The sequence below is a fragment of the Venturia canescens genome, chromosome 4 (assembly GCF_019457755.1).
Source record: "Venturia canescens isolate UGA chromosome 4, ASM1945775v1, whole genome shotgun sequence".
NCBI lineage: Eukaryota > Metazoa > Arthropoda > Insecta > Hymenoptera > Ichneumonidae > Venturia > Venturia canescens.
The window spans coordinates 3,885,587-3,911,433 of record NC_057424.1 but is presented as its reverse complement, the minus strand read 5'-3'; the positions used below and the strand labels follow the sequence as shown (position 1 = coordinate 3,911,433).

General features: G+C 37.1%; 1 protein-coding gene across 2 annotated transcripts; it reads left to right on the top strand.

Annotated features, from left to right (window-relative positions):
• Positions 1–1,673: 1,673 nt before the first annotated feature.
• On the top strand, positions 1,674–25,633 carry Root (ciliary rootlet coiled-coil, rootletin). 2 transcript variants are annotated; one of them, XM_043416041.1, is made up of 17 exons: positions 1,674–1,859; positions 12,884–12,991; positions 14,273–14,506; positions 14,831–15,033; positions 15,248–15,632; positions 15,921–16,067; positions 16,185–16,487; positions 16,704–16,940; positions 17,020–17,156; positions 17,251–17,411; positions 17,599–17,729; positions 17,815–18,177; positions 18,316–18,675; positions 18,793–18,985; positions 19,229–21,546; positions 21,883–22,275; positions 23,456–25,633. In XM_043416041.1, exons 1-17 carry the CDS (start codon positions 1,851–1,853, stop codon positions 23,738–23,740), a joined length of 5,967 nt encoding a protein of 1,988 aa, XP_043271976.1. In that variant the 5' UTR covers positions 1,674–1,850; the 3' UTR covers positions 23,741–25,633. The 2 variants fall into 2 exon arrangements, with proteins under 2 accessions (XP_043271976.1, XP_043271977.1); XM_043416042.1 differs by lacking the exons at positions 1,674–1,859; positions 12,884–12,991 and adding an exon at positions 13,511–13,837.
• The last annotated feature ends 214 nt before the right edge of the window (positions 25,634–25,847 follow it).

Below are 25,847 nucleotides of genomic sequence, written 5' to 3'. Positions count from 1 at the left end.
TCTTTTGCTTCGTATCGAGACGAGATATTAGGTTTGTCGAAAATTGTGGCAACCGCAATAGTAAACTTGAATAATTAGTCATTTTTCGACTAATTTCATCTTCGGTTTGCAGCTTTATGTAAAGAGAATAATAATTTAAAAAATTTGATTGAAACGGAAAAGGACGGCGGAAGCGCTTAAAAATTCAAGCAATTGAGACTTTTTGTAGCGCGATTCGACATTTTTTATGATTCATTCTTTTTCACCAGCACGGATATCTTTTTTTTATTTTTCATTCACTCATTTATGGCAAGAATCGACGCGATACTTGGATATCGCTCAGGAAGATCAGAAAATGGTAAGAATTAATGAACAAGTTTTATTCTTTGTTTTTTTTATTAAATCGGAGGAGGATTCATTTTCATTGTTCTGCTCCGTTGCCACTATTCGTCCATCTAACAATAATCCATTTATAGTTGAACACACAAAAACTAAAGTTAATTTTTCAAATATCAAAAATAACAAATTGTAGAACGGTTGATGTTTCGAAATTTTTTAAGTTGTAATATCAGATTGGAGAAAAAAAGTAATTCGAAATTATTATTTCCGATCGATTATTTAACAGATTGCGAAAAGCAGACTCGAAAATATATATTTTGGTAGATTTCTTTTCGAATGCAATTTTAACGGACCACATACGAATGTCAAAAGTTCATATTTTCAAGTTCAAGATGTTGTTTTATAGACGAACCAGAATATGGAGTAGCAAAAAATCGAAAGTGAATTTTTCACGCCCATTTTTCAGATATGCAGAATAGCGATTTTTCGAAAAGGCGAAAGTCAAAATGGCGATTTTTGAATTAGGAGATCATCAGGCTAAGTAAGTGAGTGAGCGAGACGCGTGCATTTTGAGCTCCGCTGTGTTTCTTTATTTCGATCGATCGACTTTCTAGCGTTTCGCCATTTTGACAAATATATTTGGTCTTTTGTAATTATATTTTCGAAATTATGAATATTCACAGTATTGCTGATTGTAGAAATTTATTAATCGAAAGATATCTATTCTGAGATTGTTTATTCGGGATTCGGAAATCGAGGAGACGGCTCATTCCGATTCTTTTTCCCGGTATAACCGCAAGTTTTCTGATTAATTTTCGGTTTCCCTAATCCATAGTTTCGGATAGTTTTGATTTTTGAAAATTATCTGGATACAAAACTTTTTTCGTCGCACGAGTTTCGCTGATTTTTCCAAATATATTGACGAAGCGAGATTCGATAGGAATATAAGTTAGTGAGTTGAAATAAAAGAAATGAAGGGCTTTGGTTCTTCGAGCTTTTTCGATCGAAACGGAAGTTGGTCGTTTATCGGTTCTCAACGACTGTATTAAATAATTCTTGCATACGGTGGTGGAATAAAGTATTTCCATATATAATCGATGTATCGGAGCTCGCTGGTAAACGGATATGTAAAAGTGTAGCTATATGCAGGGTGGAGCCACGCTATATCGGAACCGGCACCGCCACCGACACCGAGCCACGGCACGCGATTACGGCGAACCAACCCCGCGAGCCCTCAAAAAGGGCTCCTCGCGCACGCCGCAATCGGTCCCCCCTTCCTCCGCTTATTTTTTCCGAGAGTGGGCAAAAGCCCTCGGAAGCGAGTCAGTGAAAGCTCGGATTCCGAAGGGAACGCACAACGCGAGGGAGAGAGGGAGAGAGAGAGAGAGAGAGAGAGCAGCGTCGTAGTCCTTGCAACGCTCGATCGCGGGACATCAAAAAGCTCTGAGAGACACAACCGGCCGTCGTTGTGTCACGAAAAAAACAAGCAAATTCTATTCCGCCGTGAAAATTTGAACTCTTAAGCCGGAATTATGCCACGGGTGAGAAAATATCCAATAATTTTAGTGCTTTTTCTTATTTTTTTCTGTCGAGTTCATTTGTTTATATTTCATTTCATTTTTATTATTATTCTTTCATCTCAAGTCAGCGCTCAAAATTCGTTAGCTCGCTTAATCAGGAAATTGAGCGATTTTGTGTTGTTTTGATTGTTTTTTTTTTTTTTTTGTTTATTTATGATCTCAGCACTTGTTTGCGTCGTAATTCCGTCGCAACGGTGACAATGATTTGTATAACGATCCAAAAGCACGTGGATCGGGAAGAAGGGAATGAAGAATTTTCGAAATTTTTCGTTGGTTCAATTCTCATGTAGCTATTTTCAAGGCTTCACGCGAGTGACGCACCGAACGACGACGAGACACATATTGAATGGGACGTGCTCGTACGTCATCCCCTCACGCACCCTTTTTCCTGACCGCGTTTGTACGACTCACGTGTCAACCCTCCACAGGATATTCATATCCCCGAGCATATCCCTGCATGCATACAGACAATAACCGCGCCGCTGCGTACGTCTGGAACGCTTGATTTTCTATATCAAAACTTTCGGCCTTTTTTTTTTGTTCATAACGCAGCAGAGTCCCGCATTTTTTCATCAGATTTTTCATTAAGCTGAACACTATATAAATACGGGCAACAAACTTTTTTCATCGACGATGAATAAAATCAAAGTGTTTCTCTTGACAATACAGTGGTGTATATTTGAAAATTTATCGAAAGGTAGATCGATGCAAGTAGCCGTTGCCAAAAAACACAAAATTTTCATCAAAATCGATTTTTTTCGTCTACGAAACATTGCTTAATTAAGGAGGGTGGATCACGAAATCAAAATAATCAGAATTTGATAAAATTTGGTGATAACATTCTTTGGCATCGAGTATACAAATAAAATGTTTTTCAAATTTTTTTACTACATGGTTATCGAATAATTGAGCGTTAAATCGAACTTCTTATGCACGAGATGTATAAATTATTTATGTAAACTCTATGCTTATGCACGTGAACTTTAGTGTTCAATTACTCGAGAGCTATGTGGTAGAAAAATCTAAAAAAATGTATATTTTTTTATATCCTTTTAAAGAATACATTTACGAAATTTTATTAAATTCTTATCATTTTGAAATTTTTAATGTATTTAACATGGTTTAGCATGGCAACATTGTATCGTCGCGATCCACCCTCCTTAAGAATAATTCAAACTAAAACAAATAGAAATGCGTTTGGAAGAGTACAGGAATGAAAATGCTTCTAAATCGTCGATCGAATTTGTCCCGAGAGCGTATTTTCGTGAGATCAATATAAGCATGAGAACTTATCCGGAAATTAATCGCCGCGGATAAATCGAGGATTATTGTGTCAGAATTGATTGAGAAATTGTCGTGATATAAAAAAATAGTTGGGTCAAGCGATGCTTGATCCTGACCGGACAAACTGCTGTTGAATGATCGCCGCTAAAATAGTTGCCAGACGATCAATGTCGAGATTAGGGCCCCGACGATCGAGCGATTATTCCACGAAAATTACAATCGATAGCTTATCAACATTGACAGCGCAAAAAAATTGTTTACTTTTGTTTCTTTCCTGACTATCCGCGTTGTTCGTCTCGTTTCGCATATCGTTCTTCTCACTCCTCTTGTTTCGTGTTCAAATTTATCGTCTATAGCCGGGCCATGCACGTGCTGGCTTCGTACACTTTGATTCGCTCGCTCGCACTGGCACATTAGACGAGGTAAAATATTAAAAACGTACAATCTCCGCGGAAACTGGAAAAAACAACAAACTATATACTCAGACTCTCGCGGCTCTGCCGACGTTCATCATACCGAAACTCGCGGTCGAGTTTTTTCTGATAATTGTTGAAAAATCAATTCAATTCTTCCGATTTACTTTATGATTCTTCCAAGTCGATCTTTATATTTATCATCAATATCACAAATTTTTCGCCAAGTCTTTGAAATTTCTTTGAAAATCCGATTAAAAAAACGCTCCAAATCGGTTTGTCGTTCGCGGTTAAAACGAATCGACAATCGTAAATTGAGTTGATACTTGATGGAAGAGAGTTTCGTGCTGAAAGGATTTGCCGTTGAAGATTCTTGTCAGCTTCTGACAATGTCCGATCATCATCCATGCATATAGTAGTACACGGAGAAAACGGATTTGTTTTGTATATAGTGAGGAATATATTATTTTTCAAGAATTTTAAAAGTCTTTAGGCACCGATTACAAACAGCATAGTATTTTTTGAATTTTCCAATTTTTCATCCCTTCAATTCTAAACAGCTTTATGTGCATAGCAAATAGTGCATGATGCACGTGTTAGAACTATATTACGTTTTGTTTTCGAGTGTTATTTATCGTGTCAGATTAGCACTTACTGATAAGTGGAAATGAATTATAAATCACAAATTTTCACTCTCAGCATAGTAAATTCTATGATAAATACACGAATGCGCACCGAACACGTGTGACATTTAACCATATATATAGTTTTTTTTTTCAGGGTTGCCCGAGCATACTTTACAATATAAACATTTGAAATGACTGAAAAGATTTTTTACTATGCTTATAGAGAAAAACGCTTTTAAGGAAGTTGAAGCGATATATATAGGAAATCATACGAAAAATACATTAGATTTTATTATTCCAAATTAATGAATTGAAAATTTACGTGAATCTTCTTGAACAGCGCCTAATTATGTGTGAAAAATTTGGAGAGGTTTCACCGCCTGGTAATCGAGATATTCATTGTTGAAAATGACAAGGTTAAACATGGGCTCTTATATGGAAGCTTTCAAAAAATTGCTAACTTCAACAATAAATATCTCAATTTCGCGACGGTGAATCATCGGCATATCCCGCCAGAAGTTTAATACTGTCTTAAGCTTTCTGTTTAAAAAATTTGAATGTGCAAAGTTGAAAAATAGTTTTAACATAAGATACGCTTCAACCTCCTTAAGTCTTTTGAATAAAAGGGATGAGTATTGGTCTTTTTATTATGGTGAATAGAAAAATTGCCATGACTGCTCTTCGAATTAATGCTGCAACCCAGTTATATACTGTCCCCGAGATACTATATTCTTAGTACTTTCCTCTAGAATTTTCGGCCTCGTTTTCTCCGTGTACGATAAGGGAATGAGAGAGGAGCATTTCGACGGTCAAGGTCGCAGCTAGAGCATTCGTGGTCGACTTCCTAGTGAATAAGTATCACGCAATTGACTATTGGGTCATAAGTGAGTACAAGCTGAGCATACACGGATACGAGTATTGCAAAAGGGCGGGAGAGAAATAGTCAGAGATGCGAGAGAATGCCAACCGGAAGTATGTGCGACTTTGGGCGCGGGCACGCGAACGCAAATTCCTAAACGCTCGCTGCAACAACCTGTCGCAAAAGGCGATGACTATCACTCCCGCGCGCAACAACGTTCATTCCTATTTATTCGTCTTTTAACATTAATATGACCATTTTCTATGCTTTCTTTTAATTCCTCATATTCGAACCCTCGCCTCGATTTTTCGGTAAACCCGAACCTTCGAAAAATCAATTGTCAATGAAATTTGTCATTTCATGGGAGTTTTACGATATGCTCGGAACCAAAGATGGATTTTTCATTTTTTAAAATTATTATTATTATTATTATTATTATGAAAGACATAATTTAGTATGAAGATTTTTAACTGAGTGCGATTTCTTCACGAGCATGCAGAAAACCGAGAAACTCTACAGATTAATTGATTTCGATTACTTCATCATTTGATGTTGGCAACATCCAATATTGTTTGATTGAATTAAATCGATCGGTCTTTCAAGCTTCGAGTTTTGATAATCCCCATTATTTAATTTCTCGTGTTTAACGTAATCGTATCTCGTGACGAAATCCATAGGAATAAAGTCCATACGACGAACTCATTCATGATCATTAGTTTAATTTTTACCATTATTGAAGATTAATATAATATTGTTGAAATAAATCTCTTGTTTTCGTACTAAAAGCATCAATAAATAAATCACAAAATTCGTCTTTATTACAAATAGTTATTTATACTTTTGAACAAGCCAAAAAGCTGCTCCGATAGAAATGATGGCACACGTGACATCGCTAGAATTATTTCGTACACGGGATTCATTCGGAACTGTTCGATCGATTACTGAAAGCAAAAAATAAAATTGTTGTAAGAAAATTTCTTCAATCGAATGTATGAAAATCTCGTTCAACTGCAACAGTGAAAGAGCACTTTTTTCGAGCACTTGTTTTTTCTGTGAAAATAGCAAAGACATGACTCTCAGCTTTCCGAGATACGGTGAGACTCGTTCTTGAATAGACACACGTAACACGGATGCATTCACGGTTCGATAAGAGATAAGAAAAAAAGGAGTTTAGTATGTTTTCGTGCTGAGTCTGTAAAAATGAGTGGACGATGAACGAAGTTAAGGCGCAGCGGCTTACTCGAACACACGGTCCAACGGTTCGTTTTATCATTTATTTTTCTTCTTCAACAAGTTTTCCACGATATTCGCGTCGCGCCTGCTCTGTCTCGAGCTTTCCGTTAGCGCGTCCAAATAGAACAAACCGATTAATTCGATTAACAATTTGTCGTTTCACGCCGTCGAGAAATACATTCGTGAATTATTACTCGTCTCAAAGTCCAGTAGCCATTATTTTTATCAGACGTCGTTACCACGCGGGACACTTATACGTACGGGACTTTCCATCGCGAATGAACCTCTATCGTTATAGAAACGCGATAGAAGCGATTGAATTTTCCTCATATTTTTAACTCACGGTTTTCATATGTACGGACCAAATAAGGCTCGTCTCGATGAAGGGGAAAACATCTTTTCAGGAAAAGTTTTTTCAGGATGATTACCATCGCCGCCGCCGCGCATTATAAAAAGTCAAAAGCGTGTTGCGTCATAATGATAAAATTATGGGATCAAATTTCCCGTCAATTTCAAACGTTTTTTCCTGCTCGAAACCCAAATTTTTAACATATTTTTGCTCCACACCAAACATCGCTCTGACGCGTGAAATGCCTTCTGTATCTATAACCATTACGATAACAACGCTACATCCTGCATTGTTGTCGCGTATGTTTAGTCTACTAATAATATAAAATATACATATAGTGAGTTTCGGTCAAACGCCCTTGCACTCGTGTCAACGGATGAAAATTTAAGTCATTCTTTGTGTTATCCATTGCCGACCGATATGCATGCTTCGTGTGACAAAAATTTTTATCATTATTATAGTCCGGGAGCTAGCAGCGAACTTATTTTTGCACGCCCTATTTATCGTACACTTGGTTCTATCAATAATGTTTTTTTAACAATGTTTTTACCGATGAGGTAAATAAAAAACCCTTGGTACTTATTTTTGCAAGGATCATTAACCTTGCAATGTCAAAAATTGAACGATATTGTTTCTCACGTAAAATTCATTGCACCGAACAATCAGTCGTTTCCATATCTAGTCATTTTTTAACCATTCGTCTGATGGGTATTCCGCAAGCTCGTAAGTACCAGCAGTTTGCAACAATAATATGCAATCTGTTGGATCGAGGATGTTTTGTCTCGTAACAATTAAAAGCACCTGCTGCATTTTGTTCTATCGAGCGAGATTTAAAATCAACATTGTATTAAGGAGTTTCGGTACAGAAGTCTAAATATTAAGAAATTTATCGAATTTGGTGATAATGTTCTTCAACATCGAGTGCGAAAACACAAATTTTTTCAAAATTTTTAGCATGGTTTAGCATGGTTTAGCATGGCTGTATCGCCTGTACCGAAACTCCTTAAGGAAAATCGTGCGTTACTCGTTATTCAAATAAGCAACTGAGCTTGTGGCTATTTCGACGATCGAAGAACCGATTAAAATTTATTCTCCCAATTATTAAAATGAGGCATAACTTATTTGCGGATATTGGTAAAATTTTCAATATAATGATAGTAAAATCGTCAAGTAAAATGTTACAATAACCATTTTATATTTATATGCGTATGCACATCTATATTTTAAACCAGCTGGCTCATGGTCTTGTCAAACCTTCCACCGTTTATGTTGTCGTTATTCCTCGTTAACCTCAAATAAGTATTTTTCTTTTTTCATTCCCAAGTCATTTTCACCAGTAACAATAAGGCTTCCTCAAGACATCATTGATATCTAAAAATATTATATTTTCTTATTCTCGTTTCTGACTCTTTAAGATGATGGATCAGTCGGTAATCACATAACCGTGAATGCGAGAGAGATAGCTGCAAATTTTGAAAAGGAAATTTTTCCACATCGTTCGTCTGATCGAAAAAATTTTATTATTTTAATCGGACGAACGATGTCAAAGAGTTTCAATTTCAAAAATTCGAGGTGTGCGATTACCGACTGATCCATCATCTTAAAGTTGGGAGGATCCTATTTCATTAAATCTAAATCATCGCACAGGAAGTGTGCCTGCCATTAGAGCCTCTGCATAACCCTTAAAAAAATGAGATTTTCATTAATTGTTTTCTCGACAACTAGACGGTAGATCCTATAATAATTCCGGAAATAAATGCACGCTTTATTTTTATAGCATATTTTTAAATTTCAACTCTTAAAGTTGGAATTTTCAATTTCAATTAGATTCGCGTGATCTTAAGGATGTATGTGCACAACAACTTATTAGTGAGTTGACCGTCTTTCCATATTTTCTTAAAAGATTTACCTTGGTCATTCATTTGTAGCAGAATATTAGTAAAGCAGCGTTATCTTCATTTTTTAATCGTGAATAATACAATCAAGTTGAGTTCATTCCAGAACATATTTCATTCCGAGTCTTTCACACGATTCGATAGTACATTGCGAAAAGGCAACGTTTGACAAAATTGAACGTAGTCAGTTGACAGGTTAGATCAGACATCATTTTTAAATCCTAAAAAGTACAGCTGTTACTTCCATTGACAATATGATACAGGTTGCGCTACGGACGTGCGTGGGCTTGCAAAAAATTTCAGGATTCTTTGACTGGCCATAAGTGACATGTTAATTAATTTACTCATCGATTAATTTACTCATTTATCTCATCGACTGTTAATATTTCAACCAAACAGTCGATGAGGGGTCTTGAAATTTCATTGGCATAGAAAAGAAATCTTGAATAGTGAGACAAAAAAATTAGAGTGCTATCTAAAAGCAGGCACCCTTAAATTAAAACATCAGGCGTCAAATGTCAATATTAAAAATTAATTTTTATTTATTTATTAATTTTGACCAAGTGCATTGTTTGATACGAAAAAAAAACAGTCGATACAGTTTTAAAACAATCAATCCTGTTTTAACGAAGGGATCTGTAATGTTAGTGATAAATTATTGCTTTTTTTTTCAATAATTTATAGCTCATTAGTTTTTAATGGAATTTAATAATTCATTTATTTTTCATGAACGATGATAAACGCGACGCATTGCGAGTGCAACAATTTTATGATATGTGATGATAGAAAATCATTGTCAAGATTGCACCGATCAATAATTGTGAAGACATGTTTAACCGTACTTTCGTCGAGTATGAAATCCATCCATCGATCGATCGACCGAAAATTGCAGTTCTCATTCATAAATCAATCACCGCTGATTGATACTCAGATGTAAAAATTTCCGTTGTTGAATTAGTTATTGCAAAATTTCGATTCAAAGTTTTATAATTTCGAGTACAAACTCATCCGATAGTTCGCGTGGTTCAGGGTGCTGTAAGGTTTCTATATATAAAAACCTGGCAAAATTGCCTGTTCGTGTCAGCAACAAATGCGAATATTATGTCATTTCGTCTGTCTGCTGGTTTACCGAAACTGACAGCTCTTAGAATGACGACGAATGATTCAATCGAAACCAAGGAAATTTCATATTTATCGGCGATTATTTCAGTTCATCGAGTCGTTGTCATTCTAATATCAGTTTATCAAAGAAAAATAAAAAAAATTTGCAAATTGCTTCCTCAAGATGGTCAAGATGCACGATGCTCAAAGCTCACTCTATGCGAGGTGCTATATTTTGCATTTTGGCTTCCTCATAGAGGAAGCTTCGAGCATCGTGCATCTTGACCATCTTGAGGAAGCAATTTGCAAATTTTAATTTTCAGCATTTTTTTTGTATACAAGGAAATAATGTATTTTCTCTACCTTCTTTTACGAACATAAATTTATTTCATTGTTTAAATCCTTAAAAAAAAACTGAATGACGAGCCATCAGAAAAAACAGTTTGCAACTTTCAATTTTCATCGTTTTTCTATTTACATTGAAATTAAATAATTCAGACAACTTTGCTGAAAAGTATAGAGGAAGTATAGACTTATACACAATATCGTACAAACTTTCCAAAAATTGAAACGGTTAGACGATTTTTTGAAAAACTCATATTTTCGTAAAATTCAAAATGTCATAAAATTTAAACCGCTCAACCGATATTACACAAATTCAATACCAACCTTCCTATTATGATAGTCTATTTATAAAAAAAAAAAAATTATTAATAAATCTTAAAATTTTCGAAAGTTAGAGCGTCGATACCCTTTTTATGAAAATTTCAAAACGTCGTCAGATTCGTAATTTTTTACAAATTCTGACAAAATTATCAGAGAACGAAGAGCTTTTATGGATTAACATCTGTGCAAAACGGTAGCCCTGTATCTCAAACCGTTTTCGAGTTATAAGCGTTTTTTAATTTTGCAGTGCCATAACATACACACACATACACACACACACATCCGGACATTTTTTCTAGATATGATTTTTCGATGTTTTGGGACATTTTGAGCACATTGACATTGAAAACTGGAAAAAAAAATTTTCATCATCACATGCATAGCTTCCTCTATGAGAAAGCAAAATCGTGAGATTACCCATAAAGAAGTAATTGAAAGCCATTTGTCATTTTCAATAGTATTCTCTATATTGTTTTGAAAGCCGATCGTGAAACAAGTCCGTAAAACTAAGCGTGATATAAGTACATATTGCGAAAGCTGGATAAAGAGATAAATTTTCAAGCCGCTGTACAAGAAACGGGCTATATAAGCGAAACAACATTTTTTGAGACAACTTTTATTGTGAAAAATTCGCGATACCCTATAAAAAAGTTGGAATATTTTTTTACTCCATAATCAACCGTTTCGACAGAATTCTCTATGACGTTCCAATTTGATGAACGCTCAAAATTAATAACTCGCCAAGAGTCGGTTGGATCGTAAATCGTATTCGTACCTCTCTACCGCGGGACACTCTTTATATACATATGTATAAATTTTCTATTTACATATATTCACAGCGAGGAGCGAGGATAGCGATATACACATATCGATTGGTGCCGTACGGTGCCAGGTGTTGCCTCAACTTTTCGTCCGCCTCCCCCCTTCTCCTATCATTCGCAGCAATATCGGAGCCCTCACGACCCTCATTACACTCACCAGGGATACATTGAGTTCCCCACCCTTTGCGAGGTAGTGCCGGGTGAAATTCAACTTAATCCCGATGCGCGATGATATAGGAAAACTTGAAAAAAGTATTTCTTCATTAACTCCTTAAAGATCTTCGATAACGATTCAAGAATATCCTTCGATCCGTATATATATGTATATGTATTAGGGTGGCGCAAAAAAATCGACTATTTTTTTTTTCAGCGTCTCCTATGAAAATATGTTAATTTATCATGTTTCAAAAGCCCCCTCCAAAAATCGAGTCAACAAAAAAATGTTTAAACTTCGCTCAAGATTTTAAAAAATTCCAAAAATAGTTGAAATTTGAATTTTTTTATTTAAAAAATTTTTTTGATCGATACACCGAAATATTGTTCAGAAAAAACCAATGAGTTTCTGAAATTTTTAACTCAAAATATTCATTTTAAAAGGTCGCTCATAAATAATTTCATCTTTTATATGCTTTGCTTTCGATGCTTCGAGAGACTTTTAAATATTTATATTGATTATTCATTTTAATTTTCACTTACGATAAGTAAGATAATGGTTAGAAATACAAGATGGAGGAAAAATCTGACGTAACTAGCTATGATTTTACAATAGGTCGATATTTTTATTTTAACAATGCAAACAATTACGAGATCTAGTTAGCAGACTAAATTTAATTATGAATAGAGCATGCCTGTTTAATCAAAACATTTATTGACTCTCATAATGAGTGAATTTGGTACAATACCGAGTGATGTTTTGAACAATTTGTTTTAATAATTATCAAGTAGATTTTGCCAACAAAAATACTTCGAATTGTTGTTTGCGAACAAGTACTTTATAATTGAATAAAAGCAAAAATAGCGCAGGCTCAAACACGGTTTGCTACGCCGGTAAAAAATGTCCGTGTTTCTCGTCTTTACCTACATTGTTATATACGATTTTTCCTCCGTTTCGTAGTCCATTTTCATCGATTATCTTACTAATTGGAACTCAAAATTCAAATTGATAATCAATATTAATATCTAAAGGTCGTTCGAAAAAATAAAATTTAAGTATATAAAAATTAAAATGAATTTTGAGCGACCTTTTAAAATGAATATTATGAGTTAAAAATTTCAGAAACTCATTCGTTTTTTCGGTACAAAATTTCACTGTATTGAGAAAAAAAATTTTTTAAATAAAAAAAGTCAAATTTTGACTATTTTTGGAATTTTTAAAAATCTTGAGCGACCTTTAAGAAAAATTTTTTTGAACTGATTTTTGGAGGGAGCTCTTGAGAAACATTATAAATTAACATTTTTCCATAGGAGACCGTGAAAAAAAAAATAGTCGATTTTTTTGCGCCACCCTAATGTCGAGTCACGAGTTCATGCAATGCGGAAAGAATTCATCCAGCGGCACACTATAATTTTAGCCCTAATTTATTCTTTATACATCGTCTCAAATATTTTCGGTTCTTTTCAGATTTCTTAAAGATTATATTTGGTATCGTAGAATAAATGTAAAATAAGTTGCCCAAAAAAAATGAAGATTCTCGCAATAGCGAATAAAGCTATAATAATAAAATTCATGTTTTCGTAGACCGGAGTTTCCGCTGGTAGAGGCGGCAGCACGAACTTGACACTACGCGGCCAAATGCAAGAAAGACGACGGCCACCGTTTCTCAGAGGTACCGCGAAAGCCACCGAGGTAAAGTCAAAGTGTTCATTCAATTCGTAGTTAGATAAATTTCATACGATAAAATTAATGATTAACGAATATGACGTGAATGTGATCATCATCGCAGTATATGTTATTGCGATTGATTGCAGAATGATATTCGCACATAAGCTTCACGTCTAATTCCTTTTAACTGGATTCCATACCATAGGTTATCCGGTCAATACACTATGAACGCAATGTTGACCCTTTACCGGCGTATTTTCTACTGAAAAGGGACTCGAAAGAGACTGCGAGTGGGGGAGTAACGCTTCCGAAAGCATGTGTTGTATCTCGCAGCCTGTTGAACTAGTCAGAGTTTTTGTCTTGCCCCTGAACAGTTATGCGGATATCTATTTTATCATTTGTTTGTTGAAATAAAAATAATGTGCTCATTCTGAATCAATCAAATGTCGAGAATTAAAAACAGCAATGAAGGTAAGGAAACATTACAATATTCCGAACGAGAGATTTCGACGCTCGAATAAACGGAATAAACATAAGTGTAACGACGTGGTAACGACCTGCGACAACTAGCGGCTCGTATGAGAAGCTGTCGAACCACACTGACAGCTTCGCGACAGCTGATAAACATAAATATAACCTATAGAGATTTGACAATGCCGATGATTCCGAATACCTTGAATTTTCGAAATTTACCTAGATTCTATTCGTTGTATAAGTTAATAAAAATGAGGAAAAAATCAGTGATTTTTGTTGTATTGCAAAATTTTTTTAATCCTTTGAGTTTCGCATTTTTCCGCGAGCGATAACAGTTGGAATAATCTACTCGTGAACGTTGTTATTGGTTGCTCTGACAAAATGTAGAACGATGCGGTAGTAAAAAGCTTTCTTTCTCTTTTCCTGTTTACAGTAATAGAGAAGAATTTTTTGCGAATTAAATTTTTGGATTAGTTGATGGCATGTCGGTTCGTCGACAGTTTACCAATGATATGAATTTTTATATAATTTTGAAATCTTTCTCTCATTTTTTCTCAGCATTCAGGATTGCTTTCAGGATTATTGCTGGAATTTCAAAAATCAGTTATTTCAAAATTGCAACTTTCAATAAGATCAGAAATTAACGAATAACGAACGATTTGTATTATTCTAGTGCTTACTTTTCCTATTTCCTTGTGCTTACAAGATATTTTCCGTAAACCACGAGGAAATCAAAATTTTTGTTTTGGCTTATCACAACTTATTCAGCTTATTCGTTTATCTCTGCCAACATTGAGGTTGGTTAACACAAACGTCTTTAATTATGCGCAGTCAGGAAAGACTGGAAGCGCCGGTAGGATGGATTCTGCCAGAAGTCTCACTATAGCCGGTGCTCCGACAGACCGTGAGAGCGACGAAGATCTTTCCTCAGATTCACTTGTGAGACAAAACTTTGAGCTGCGTCATAGATTGGAAGAGGAGGCAACGAGCTACAAAAGACGATTGGAAACGTATCGTCAGGCCCAGCAACATCAGGCTGTTCTAGTATCACGACTCCAAGCCAAGGCAAGTGCAACTAGAATTACCCCTCTTTTTTTTTATTAAAATATTCGGAAAGAACACATACGTAGGGTGGTAATGTTTGCCAAAATTATCATACTGTGCTCTTTTCAAAAAATGTAATTCCACTAAAATATTTTTTTTATTGTAGCGAGATATTATTTTCACTTGTAACAGAAATTAAAAATACTTTCTAACTCAAGAAAGAAACTAAGAAAAATATAAAGATTAGTCAAAATATTGTTCGCTTGTGGAGAAATTTCGATATCTTGCTAGCAAAAAGAATGATATTCCTTCACATAAAATGCCAAATTGTTATTTTCCACCCAGGTGCTCCAATACAAGCAGAGATGTTCGGAATTGGAGAATCAAATGGCAGAGTCACTGGCTCCAGAAGTCTCAAGAGTTTCCATGACCGGTGGAACACCAAGTACAGCTTTGGACGCTGCTCATCAAACGTTGCGAGATCTGCGCGACGAGCAGATACAAGACATCGAGACTGCTCTGAGGAAATTGGCAGATGAAAGAAGAAGGTGCAAATGTATAAATATAATGAATGAATACTGTAAAAGCAGATTCTTACTGAACTGTAACAAGATTTTTTTAATTTTCTACTCAGAATAAAAGAAGTACTTGAAAATTTTACGTTCGAAGAACAAAGGATAAGAAGTCTATCAGTAGTATCGAGGTTTTTGGTAATATTCTTAATTTATTAATTGGTGCGTCATTTTACGAAAACACACACAGATCAGAGAAACTTTTAGAGGTAAACGCTGCTCTAAAGAGTCAATTGGAAGAGTCGCACCGTACGAACGAAGCGCTGACGAACGATTTACAAAAGTTGAGCAATGATTGGGAAATTTTGCGTGAGGAAATGGCAATAAAGGAGGAAGAATGGAAAGAGGAGGAATTGGCATTCAACGAGTATTACACTTCGGAGCACAATCGTCTTTTGAATTTATGGCGCAATGTTGTTTCCTTGAAACGTATATTCTCTGACATGAAATCAACGACCGAGAGAGATCTCGGAAAGTATCAGACCAAATTATCAAGCTTGACAAACGAGATGAACACCGCGTGCACCAGCGTCAATATGTCAATGAAGATGCTGGCTTCAACGTCCGAACAAACGGTAAAAGCAAAGAATTCGAATCGCAATTTTTTCAAATCGCATATAATAACGGTATATAGATATAAGCGAATAGCAGATAAGAGCCAAGCGATGATAAAGAATTGAAGATTCGAGGGCAAACGATTCGGTAAATATCGGAAAAATAGAGAAATTATATATTTTTGGGGTAATTTCAAGTGCTCATTTCGATCATTTTTCTTTTTACGTCCAACTGAAACTGATAAATTGCAACTAAGAAAGAAATAAAAAAATTCGACGGCAAACCACATTTGTTTTCTCGTTTTCTAGATATCGAGGCAATTCCAACAAGGCCAAGTCGCTTCAGATATGAAAGCGGAGATGAACGCATTGAAGCAGCAGCATGAGAGTGCGTTGAACGAAATTCGGATAAAAGAAGAGAGAATAAATCAACTTATACGCGAAATACACAACTTGGTAAATGAATATTGATAAATTTTGTTTTCTTTTTTTCCACTCGAACAATATGCTATTTTGATTATTATTAATTAACGACGATAATGAAAAATTATTTTTGTACTTTTCTCGTCTTAGGAAGAAAGATGCGGTGAAGCAGAGATTGGAATGGGACAAGCTGCCAAAATTCAGGAAGACAGCGAAATACTGGAATCTGCTTTGCGTGATATTGCACACGCGGTTATCCAAGATGCCGAGTCACGCGATATCGAGAGTTCCCAAGCTCCTCCGCACGTACATCTGTCACCAAGCAGTGCTCGACCACCGCGATCACCAAAAAGAAGCTCAAGAGGCAATACTGTGCCCGCTTTTGCTGAAAGTACAATTAGCGCGGTGCAAGCCGCTCTTCACAAATATCAATTAACCATACACGAGCTTCAGGTGCATTAAAAATTCTTTCCACGATCTCTGGACGATCATAGAATTCATTCGATGAAATCGTAAAAATTGATTCGTCAATCGTATCTTTTGGTATCATAATATAATAATGCCAGTGATGAGAAATCGTCAAGTAAATTTCATAATTTATGCATATTGGATAAAAAATAAGTTTCTTAGTAGGAAATCGAAAGATAAAAATTTTTTAATATGATTTAGGTGAAATTACAAACGAGCAAGGAGCAGCTGACGATAACTAGAAAACAATGCGACACGGCCGAAGAAAATGTACAAATGCTCGAGGCAAAAGCAACGGAATTGATAATCCAATTGGACTCAGTTAAGGCTCAATCGGCGTTGTTCATGCAGGAGAAAGATACGCTACAAAAGTCTTCGGACAGTCTCCGAACGGAAAAGAATAATCTCGAGAAAAACAAAATCGAAATGAGTCATACCGTAAGCACAATTATAAATCTCGTCTATCACCTCCTCCTAAATTTGGATTATTAAGTTCGAGACAATTTTTCCATTTCAGATCGAAACTCTTAACGTCGAGTACGATAAATTGCAAAAGATGAACAACAAGTTGCAAAAACTGTGCGATAGCCTCGAGGACGATAAAATTTATTTGCAAGGGGAACTCGATAGAATAAACAAAGATTCTGAATTGCGGTGAGATTTTATTGAAAATTCAACTAAAGCATTTCAATAACGCATACAATTTGATTTAGTGACTTTTAATTTTATTCGAAACTCCACTTTTTAGAGAAATGAGCTTCCGCTCGGAGGAAGAACGGTGCAGTCGGTTGAGAGAAGAACTGCTTTCATTGCGCGAAGAATTGAGTCGAACTCATTTGTCCAAAGACATGCTGGAACAACAGAAAATTGAGACCGATAGTTTGATAGCCCAAATCGAAAAGAGTAAAGGTGAGATCCGGTCCTCGAGATTTTTTGACTTTATCAATTATCCTTTTGATATTGCTCGTCAACATTTTTCGTACTATAAATTTTGGAATATTTATTTCTACAATTCTGTGAATAGCTCCGTAAATTTCGGATTCTGGCAATGCTGAATTAAAAAATTGATCGATTAATGTAATTGTTTCATAAAAAGTTGACATCGAATTGGAGCTCGAACGGGTTCTCCTTGAAAAGGCTGATGTTCAGGACGATTTGATGAAACTCGAAACAATATGCGCCAATCACGAAAACGATAAAGCACGATTGCAGGAGGAAGTTAAAAAGGTCCACGAAAAGTTATTTGCAGTAACGATTTTGAGAACTCTTTCGGTTACAATTACATTACAAATATTAACTTCGTGGTTCGCAGTTGGAGGAAGAAAAAGCGAAGCTGGCGAGTCAATCAACGGACCAACAGGGCGATCTTAGTTCTCTGAGGAAAGAACTTTTGCAGGCTGAACAAACCCGGCTCGATCTTGAATCCGACAAAGTTACGTTAAACGAAAAAATAAAATTTTTAGAAATTGAAAAGGAGAAGGTGGAGATGGAATTGGGTCAAGTGTCACGTGAACGTGGCGATTTGAGCAATCAATTGTCCGTCATGGCACGCAAGAAAGAAACGTTGAACGAAGAATTGATGAGAATTCGACAACGTCTTGAACAAGCGAACGAAATGAACGCGAGAATCAATCGAAATTTGGAAGATCTGGTCAAAGACAACGAAGAGAAACAAGTCAGTATTTTTATTCGATGAAAAATCCTTTTCGTTATAAGGTGTAAAAGTGGAAAAAAAACATGTTCATGTACAGTCGTTTTGCTGTTAATTTTTGGAGTCTTCTGCATGATAACATTTCTTCTATCATTATTTCAGGTGTTATTGGAAACGAATGAGAAAGAATTCCAACGTATCCAAGAAATGTTAGCATCGATGAGAAGCGAGAAGGAGGCACTGGAGGGAGTACTTTTCGATACACAAACCAATTTGGAAGCGACGCACATAAAAAAAGTGCAATTGGAGAAAGAACAGCAGGAATTAATGGTGAAGCAGGAAAGCTTGAAAGGACAAATTTCAAGACTGGCAAGAGACTTGGAGACCAGTGAGAAACGATCGCAGGAAATGAAAATTAATCTCACACAGCAGAGAGGCAATCAGGAGACAGAATTCAAGCAGATTATTGCTAATCTGAAAAAACAGAACGAGGATAATATCAAGAAATTGTTAGACGAAAAAGTTGGCAATTTTTTAAATCGATTTCATTTCTGACAATGAATGAATAGTTTAATAATTTATAAAAAAAATTGTTCCGGTTTAGAAAAAAACATTTTGAGTGTATTTCGTATTTTTTAGGAACAAGTTCGTTTGTCTTTGGAAAAACGTCTCCAGCAAACCGTTGGTCAGCTTTCTGGTCAAAAGGACGACGAGATAAATCAGTTACAGCAACGAATCGAAGAGCTTCAGCAACACATTGAAAATTTAGCGGAGCAACACGAGGAAGTGCTGTTGCGTGCGGAGAACGACAAACAGCAAGCTCTTCTGATCGGTAATCTAAGCACGCATTAAAAATTGACTTGAACTTGAATGGACATTTTACTTTCTCGCGATAGAATTTTTCCGAGCATGAAAATCGAATTGAAAGAAGAATTTCGAAAACGTGTTATATCTTGAAAAATTAAAATGTCTTATTTATTGGAAATGAAAATTTGATGAAATCGAAAAAAATTGCCTGATTAAAGGAGCCACGAATTTATTGTATTTAAATTGAAAAAAAAAAAAAAAAATGTAGCTCACCACGACCAGCAGGCACTGATGGAGAAGTTGGAGAACGTGTACCGCGAATTGGAGGAGGAGCGAGGAAACTTGGAGCGTGCACGTCGAGAAGCGATTGCACGGTCGGAACAGGATCGCAACAATTTGAATCAATTGCGCGACGAGTTGAACCGTTCGCGTGCGCGCTTCGACGAAACAAAACTGCGGACGGACGAAGAGAAACTGAAATTAGAATTAAAGATCGAAGATACAATGGCAGAGCGAGAAGCAACGCAGAAGGAAACGGAAGAATTGCGGGTGCAATTGCACGTGGCGGAGGATCGAATGGACAACGTGTCGCAACAGCTTCAAGAAACGTGTCGGAAGCTCAAAGATTCGGAAAACACTCAAGATTCACTGAGGAAAGAGCTTATCGACGTACGTCGCCAGTTGGCTGACTCGAACTTCGCGATGGACAAATACAACAGTACGAACAAAGAATTACGCGAGCACGTTAAGCGTATAGAGAGCGAGAAGAGGGAACAGAGCAGAGCGATGGAGGAGAGTTATCAGAAGGTAGCTTCGTTGGAAGACGCGAGGGCGGCGATGGACGCGGAAAAAACACGTCTCCAGTCGTTGATACGCGAGTCCGAGCACGAAACGTTGCAGCTGCAGCAACAAATACGTTTCCTGCAGGAAGAGCTCCAAAAGAGTCAAGCGCAAAACGCTCAGGGTCAACAAGACGAGCGAGAGCTGCAGGCTCGTTTATCGAACGAGTGCGAAGAGAGAGAACGCGTGCAGCTGCAATTGCATCAGCTGAAGAAGCAAGTCGTTGATTTGGACAACAGTCTCGAGGTGACGAGGCAAGAATTGGGAAGATTGCGATCTCGTGCTGACGAGGAGGACGAACGGTGGCGGGGACGCGAGCAAGAGTTGCTTGTTCGTCTCGAAGACGCGCGTTGTCGGGAACGCAAGCTCGAGGATCAGAAACACAACTTGGAGGTTTGCTTGGCCGACGCTTCGCAGCAGATACAGGAGTTGAAAGCGCGCCTTGGAGGGTCCGAGGGTCGGGTTCGAGCCCTGGACGTGCAGCTCTCGCAGTTGGAAACCGCGAAGAAAGAAGTCGAGCAAAAATTGAGCAGCGTAGCCTCGACTCTGCGTCGCATCGCTGGAATTCAAATGGACGGAAGTGTCAATATGCCTTTCAAACTGACGAGTCCATCCAGAAGATGGAGTCCCGCTCGTGGGGGTTTGCATCAGCCACAGGACCATGAAACCGGACGGGAAGTCGTACTGGACGTTGATCCCGAGCTCGTGAGAAAAGGGGTCAGATCCCTGATGCAACAGGTGGCGCAAATCGAGCGGGAGCGAGATGATTCTCGAATCGAGCTGCTCGGCTTGAAAAAACAACTTGCCGAAGCACTCGATTGTCAAGCCAAGTCAGAAGCTAAACTCGGCCACGTCAGTTCGACTATTCGTAATCTTCAAGAAGAAAAGGGCAGCCTCGAGGCTAAGATTGCCCAAAAACTCGCCGCTTCGGAGTCCCAGTCGGAGAATCTACGACAAAAAACAGAAGAAGCCGAGAGTTTGAGAGAACGCGTTACCAGCCTCGAGCTCATTGTGAACAGCGAGTCCGAGGAGAAGGCACAGTTCGAGGATAAACTTGACAAGATGAAACAATCTCTCAATCGTTTGGAAAATGAAAAACGATGCTTGCAGGAAGAATTGGCGAGAAACGAATCCAGAGCGACGAAATTGGAACTCGCTCGTATGTCACTCGAAGGCGATCTCCAAAGATTACAAATGATTCTACAGGAGAAAGATGGCAATTTGCAAAAATTGCAAGATCGCATGGAAGCACAATCGAGAACGACCACGAGTCTCGAGGAACGTTGCGCTTCCTTGAAATCTACCATTGAACAGCTTAACATTGCGCTTGAAAGATCGTCCCAAGCTGAAACTGAGTACAAGAGCGAAATCGAAGTACTCCGACGCTCGCTCATGGAATGCAATGCTCTTTCACAATCTAATTGCGAAAAACTTAAATTAGTTCAAAAACAACTATCCTCCACCGAGAATGAACGTCGTGTTTTGTCCGAGAGATTGGAATCTGCTCAAAAAGCTCTCAGCGACTTGAAACACTCGAATCAAACGCTCAACGATCAAAATTTACGATTACAAAACGATCTCGCTAATAACGAGGTTCAGAGATCCGGTCTCGAAGCGCAGCTCAGACTCGCCAGTTGGCCTCAGGATTCTTCTACCAACAAAGATGAAGAACTCGCTCGACAATTGCATACCGCTCAACGCGAAAGAAGCGAAATGAGAGGCAAAGTTGACGCCCTCAGTGACAAAGTTCGTATACCTTAGTACTTTTTTTTTTTTTCTATTTACTGCAGCTCTTCTCAAAGAATAAACGTAAACGTAAAAGTAAAGCTCTCCTCGCATTTAAATGTTTGATCATGCGGAACGGCGGTTGCATTTTCATTTGGAAAATCATAGAAATTGTTTCTTTTCTCAAAAAATTTTCTTGACTTTCAAGACCAATGACTCATTGAAATCGAAATTCCGGAGTGTTTCTCGCGTGATAAAACTTTTCGATTAAAAAAAGTGTTGAAAATCTGTTTCTTCAATTAAAAATGCAGCTTTCGATAGAATTCCAAAATGGATTATTCGTTTGTTACCGATTAGGTGAGATTGCTTGAAGTCGATAAGCGAAACTTGGAACGACAGTTATCTTCGGCGAGGACTAGCAGCGGAGTTCGTAGTAAAAGTTACGAGCGTCCGGAAAAAGCACACTCCGAATTGATGGGTTCTAACATAAACAGCGATCACTTGGAACAAGAAAATCGTGACTTGCGTCTTCGAATCCGAAGACTCGAAACGCTGTTAGCCGAAAAAGAAGCGGAACTGTTACGTCTCAAATCGAGTCATTCTCATTCTCACTCCATTCTCGATTCGCACTCTAGTCGAGAAAGAATGGCCGAAATTGAACGTCTTAGAGCAGCACAATTACAGGCAGAAAAATTGCTAGAAGCTCGAGAACAAAGTCATCGGCAGCAAGTCCTGAGACTCGAGAGTCAGGTGATAAGAGATATTTACATATATTAGGGTGCTTCAAAAAAAAATCGAATTATTTTTTTTTCGTGGGCCGAAGATGCTCTATAGTACATGTAAAAAAAAGTGACTCCCGAAATTTCAGATAAATTAATGAATACCTTAATTGCTTACGGTGTCCTCTTGCCCCCCGTTCTTTTAAGACTACCATGAAGAAACGAGATAAAATTGTATAAATATCACATATCATAATATGGAAAATATCCATATTTTCAACAATAATAACTATTTCGTGGCTCTAGAGTTGATAGGTTAATTTATTAATTGAAAAAAAATGTAATTAAAAAAAAATTTTTTTTTTAATTTTTAGATTTTGAAGCAAAAATTTCGCAGTTTTTCAATGGAAAAAGGTCTCAATTCTCGGGGGGGGGGGGGGGGGGGGGGTCCGGCTGTTCCACTTTACCCTACTATTCAAGAAAGAAAGTGCATTTTATGTTTTCATAACGTTTCATGACTTTTTTAGAGTTTTTCCATGATGATTTTCTTCAAAATAGGAAAAAACATAGAAAAGTCGTTTGAGGGAACGCTAAATATTTATTGAAGCACCCTACTAGGGTGTCTAATTTTTACGAAGATTCGAATTTCATGACTTTTGAGGGTTTCTAAGGCAAGGAATATGGATTTTTTCATGACATTAGATAACTTGCTGGTAGAAAAATGTGCGTGTCAATTATTTAATGTGGCTAATTTTCAGAATTAAAAATATTTCTATTCAAAAAATAAACGAATATTATAAAATTTTTGCTTTCTTTCGCAGAGCTATTCGCTTTGAAAAAAAATACAATTTTGAGAAAATATAGCGCAGTTCGAGAACGAGGAGATTTAAAATTAACTGGTAAACGAGTAGAATCTCACTTAAGGAGAAAAAATAAATGGAAACACAAAAATGACAATGAAAACTGTAGAGACCACGTAAAAATAAGGTTTCATGATCATATTCATGAATTTTTTGAGGTTGAGTGTAATTTCATGACATTTAAGGTTTTTCATGACTTTTCAGGTCGTTAGACACCTTGGCCTAGTATATATATTTTTTAATGCAGTGTAAAACGGCGATGGAACGTCCAAGTTTTTCCAATTTTTCAATGAATTTGGAATGTCAGAAAAATCACCATTTACGGACTCTGACGGTATGATTTGATTGCAGATTCACATGTTAAGGGAACAATTGAATCAAGAAATCAAAAGGCGCCAGCTTTACGTGCTACGAAGTTCTCGAGCAGGAAGAGAAATGCAACATTTGCGTCAAGCCTTGGGAGATTCATTGAGAACGGTCTCGCAGGATCCGTCTTTGGATGCGATGCTGTTGGAGCACGAGGCACGAAAATTAGATTCGACGGTAACCAGTACAGCGAGTTTACCGCCTTCTTTGGCACTGCCACCGCCGCCCTCGTACGACAGAAGATCGCCAACCCCTTCGCCCCTCAAGTAATTTATTTCTTCCTTTACGGTCCCGAATCTTCCCTGTCTTTCTTCCCCACGTCCCACCGTTTTTATTTTTTCTAATTCTAATCATTGTTCAAATGTGTTATATCATTCTTAGGTTTAGGGCTCATCTAGTTTGTTGATATTTTTCCCAAGACTTGTGTTACGCCTAAAAACATGCATAAATTATCAAATCCAGTTCTTCGATTACAAATCAAGTCCGTTCCGCGTCTTTGGCCAACGAGTCAGCAACTTTTTTCCATTTTTTCGTATTTACGACTATCATGATTTCAATTCGGTATGTTCAGCTGTTTTCAAAAAATAGTTTCATATAAAAAAATATACATGAAAAATCATTTTTAGGATCAACGACGTCAATTGTAAATGAACGGCTATTTGACGCAAAAATGATTTGTTTATCGAATGAAATGATAGCATCAACCTGACTGGACGAAAAAATATTGAATTGCGACTTTAAGTAAAGAGAATCCGTCCACCGTCAACGCGTCGCATTTCATATCGTACCGATCCACGGTTATTAATACTTTTTCATCATTTCCACAGTACAAAAATATCCGTACATCGAACAGTATTGTTTAAGTATTCGATCGATGATTTCAAACGATCCGAGTATCTTTAGTGTTTTAATACTTTTGTAAACGTTCGACGAATCGATGTCAAAACCGCATCAAGTCCAATCTTAATGAATTTGAAAGAGAAAGTAACGAATAGTCATAACTTTTGTATGTAGAAAAACGAAGAATCCGTCCATTAGTTGCAACTTGCAATATTAAGTTTAATAATCGTTGACCATTTTATCGGGGATACATTTCAAGGTATATGTGATTATACCCTGCCTAATGATCCGTACAACGGAGAGCTTTCAATGGGGGACTAGAGGCGAAAGAGAGAGAGAGAAAAGATGAAAAAGAACGAAGAAGAGTCAAGAAAAGAAGAAAATGCTACGCTTGGTCTCGTCGCGAGACCAAAGCCTTGAATGAAGCATGCGATTCGTAGAGATTAAGATTTAGAGATACGAAAAAGGTAAGCCTTAGGCGAATTGAAGCGATCGGTAGTGGGAAAAAAAGAAGCGCGGAATATTGGGAAACCCTGATAATCCAGCGAGCGATCGAAATTTCATTTTAATTTCGAAATTAGCGACGAAACAGCACGAAAAAAAGAGTCTTCCGACTTTTTCGAAGCCGGAATACAAAAGAGTAGAAAAAAGAGCAAAGCAACGACATAAAAGAAAATGAGCAACGAACGTAGAACACGTAGAGAGTAAGGAAACGACTGTGTTGGTTCTCTTATCCTGAGAATAACAACATCCAGTCGAAAATGTTAGGATGCCACGAATAAAGCTGGCTGTCCCTGCCTTACGGGTCATTCAAGGTCCAAAAACTAAAAGATTCAACCAATCTTGATGCATTCAAAGTTCTATATACGTTTTTCAAGCTCTCGCACTAATCGAATGACTGAAATATATAGTCGATCGGAGAGAGCTTTATATACCCCGAAACACTGCCATTTAGATGGAAATAGCGTAAGCAGGAGCAACGTCATCGAACATCGCTAACCAAGTATAATCACGAGTCAAGTTGTCATTTATGATTTATTTATTTATTTTTTTTTTTTCGTATCTCGTCGTTTTGTTTTGTCAGGCGAACAATTTAGGTCTCATGTTGATAATAATCGATATGATCGAAGCGTTAAACGAGGCGAGGATTTTCCAAAGGCACACGCCAATGTTGAATGTTATTGCTCTGTTCATTATTGAGAATCGTCGCGATTAATGTAAATCGGTGGCAATGAAACCGACATCGAGACGAAATTCGTAGAGCTTTATCGTAGAGAAACAAAATATCTATAATTAAACAAAAATAAATAACGTGTCTATGAATTCAAACTTTTTTCGAGCTCAGCGCTGAGCATTTCCTTCTCTGATCGAAGTAGCCCCCAGAATTTTGAAGCAAATTGGAATAACCGACTGATTATTCAAGTCGAACCGAATTCGCGATTCCCATTCGTGCTCTTTTCTGCTAAATTTTGCCCCGTATAGATTGAACGCTGTACCAAGGGTGTAAAGTTGACGAAGAAACGAAATTTAAAAATTC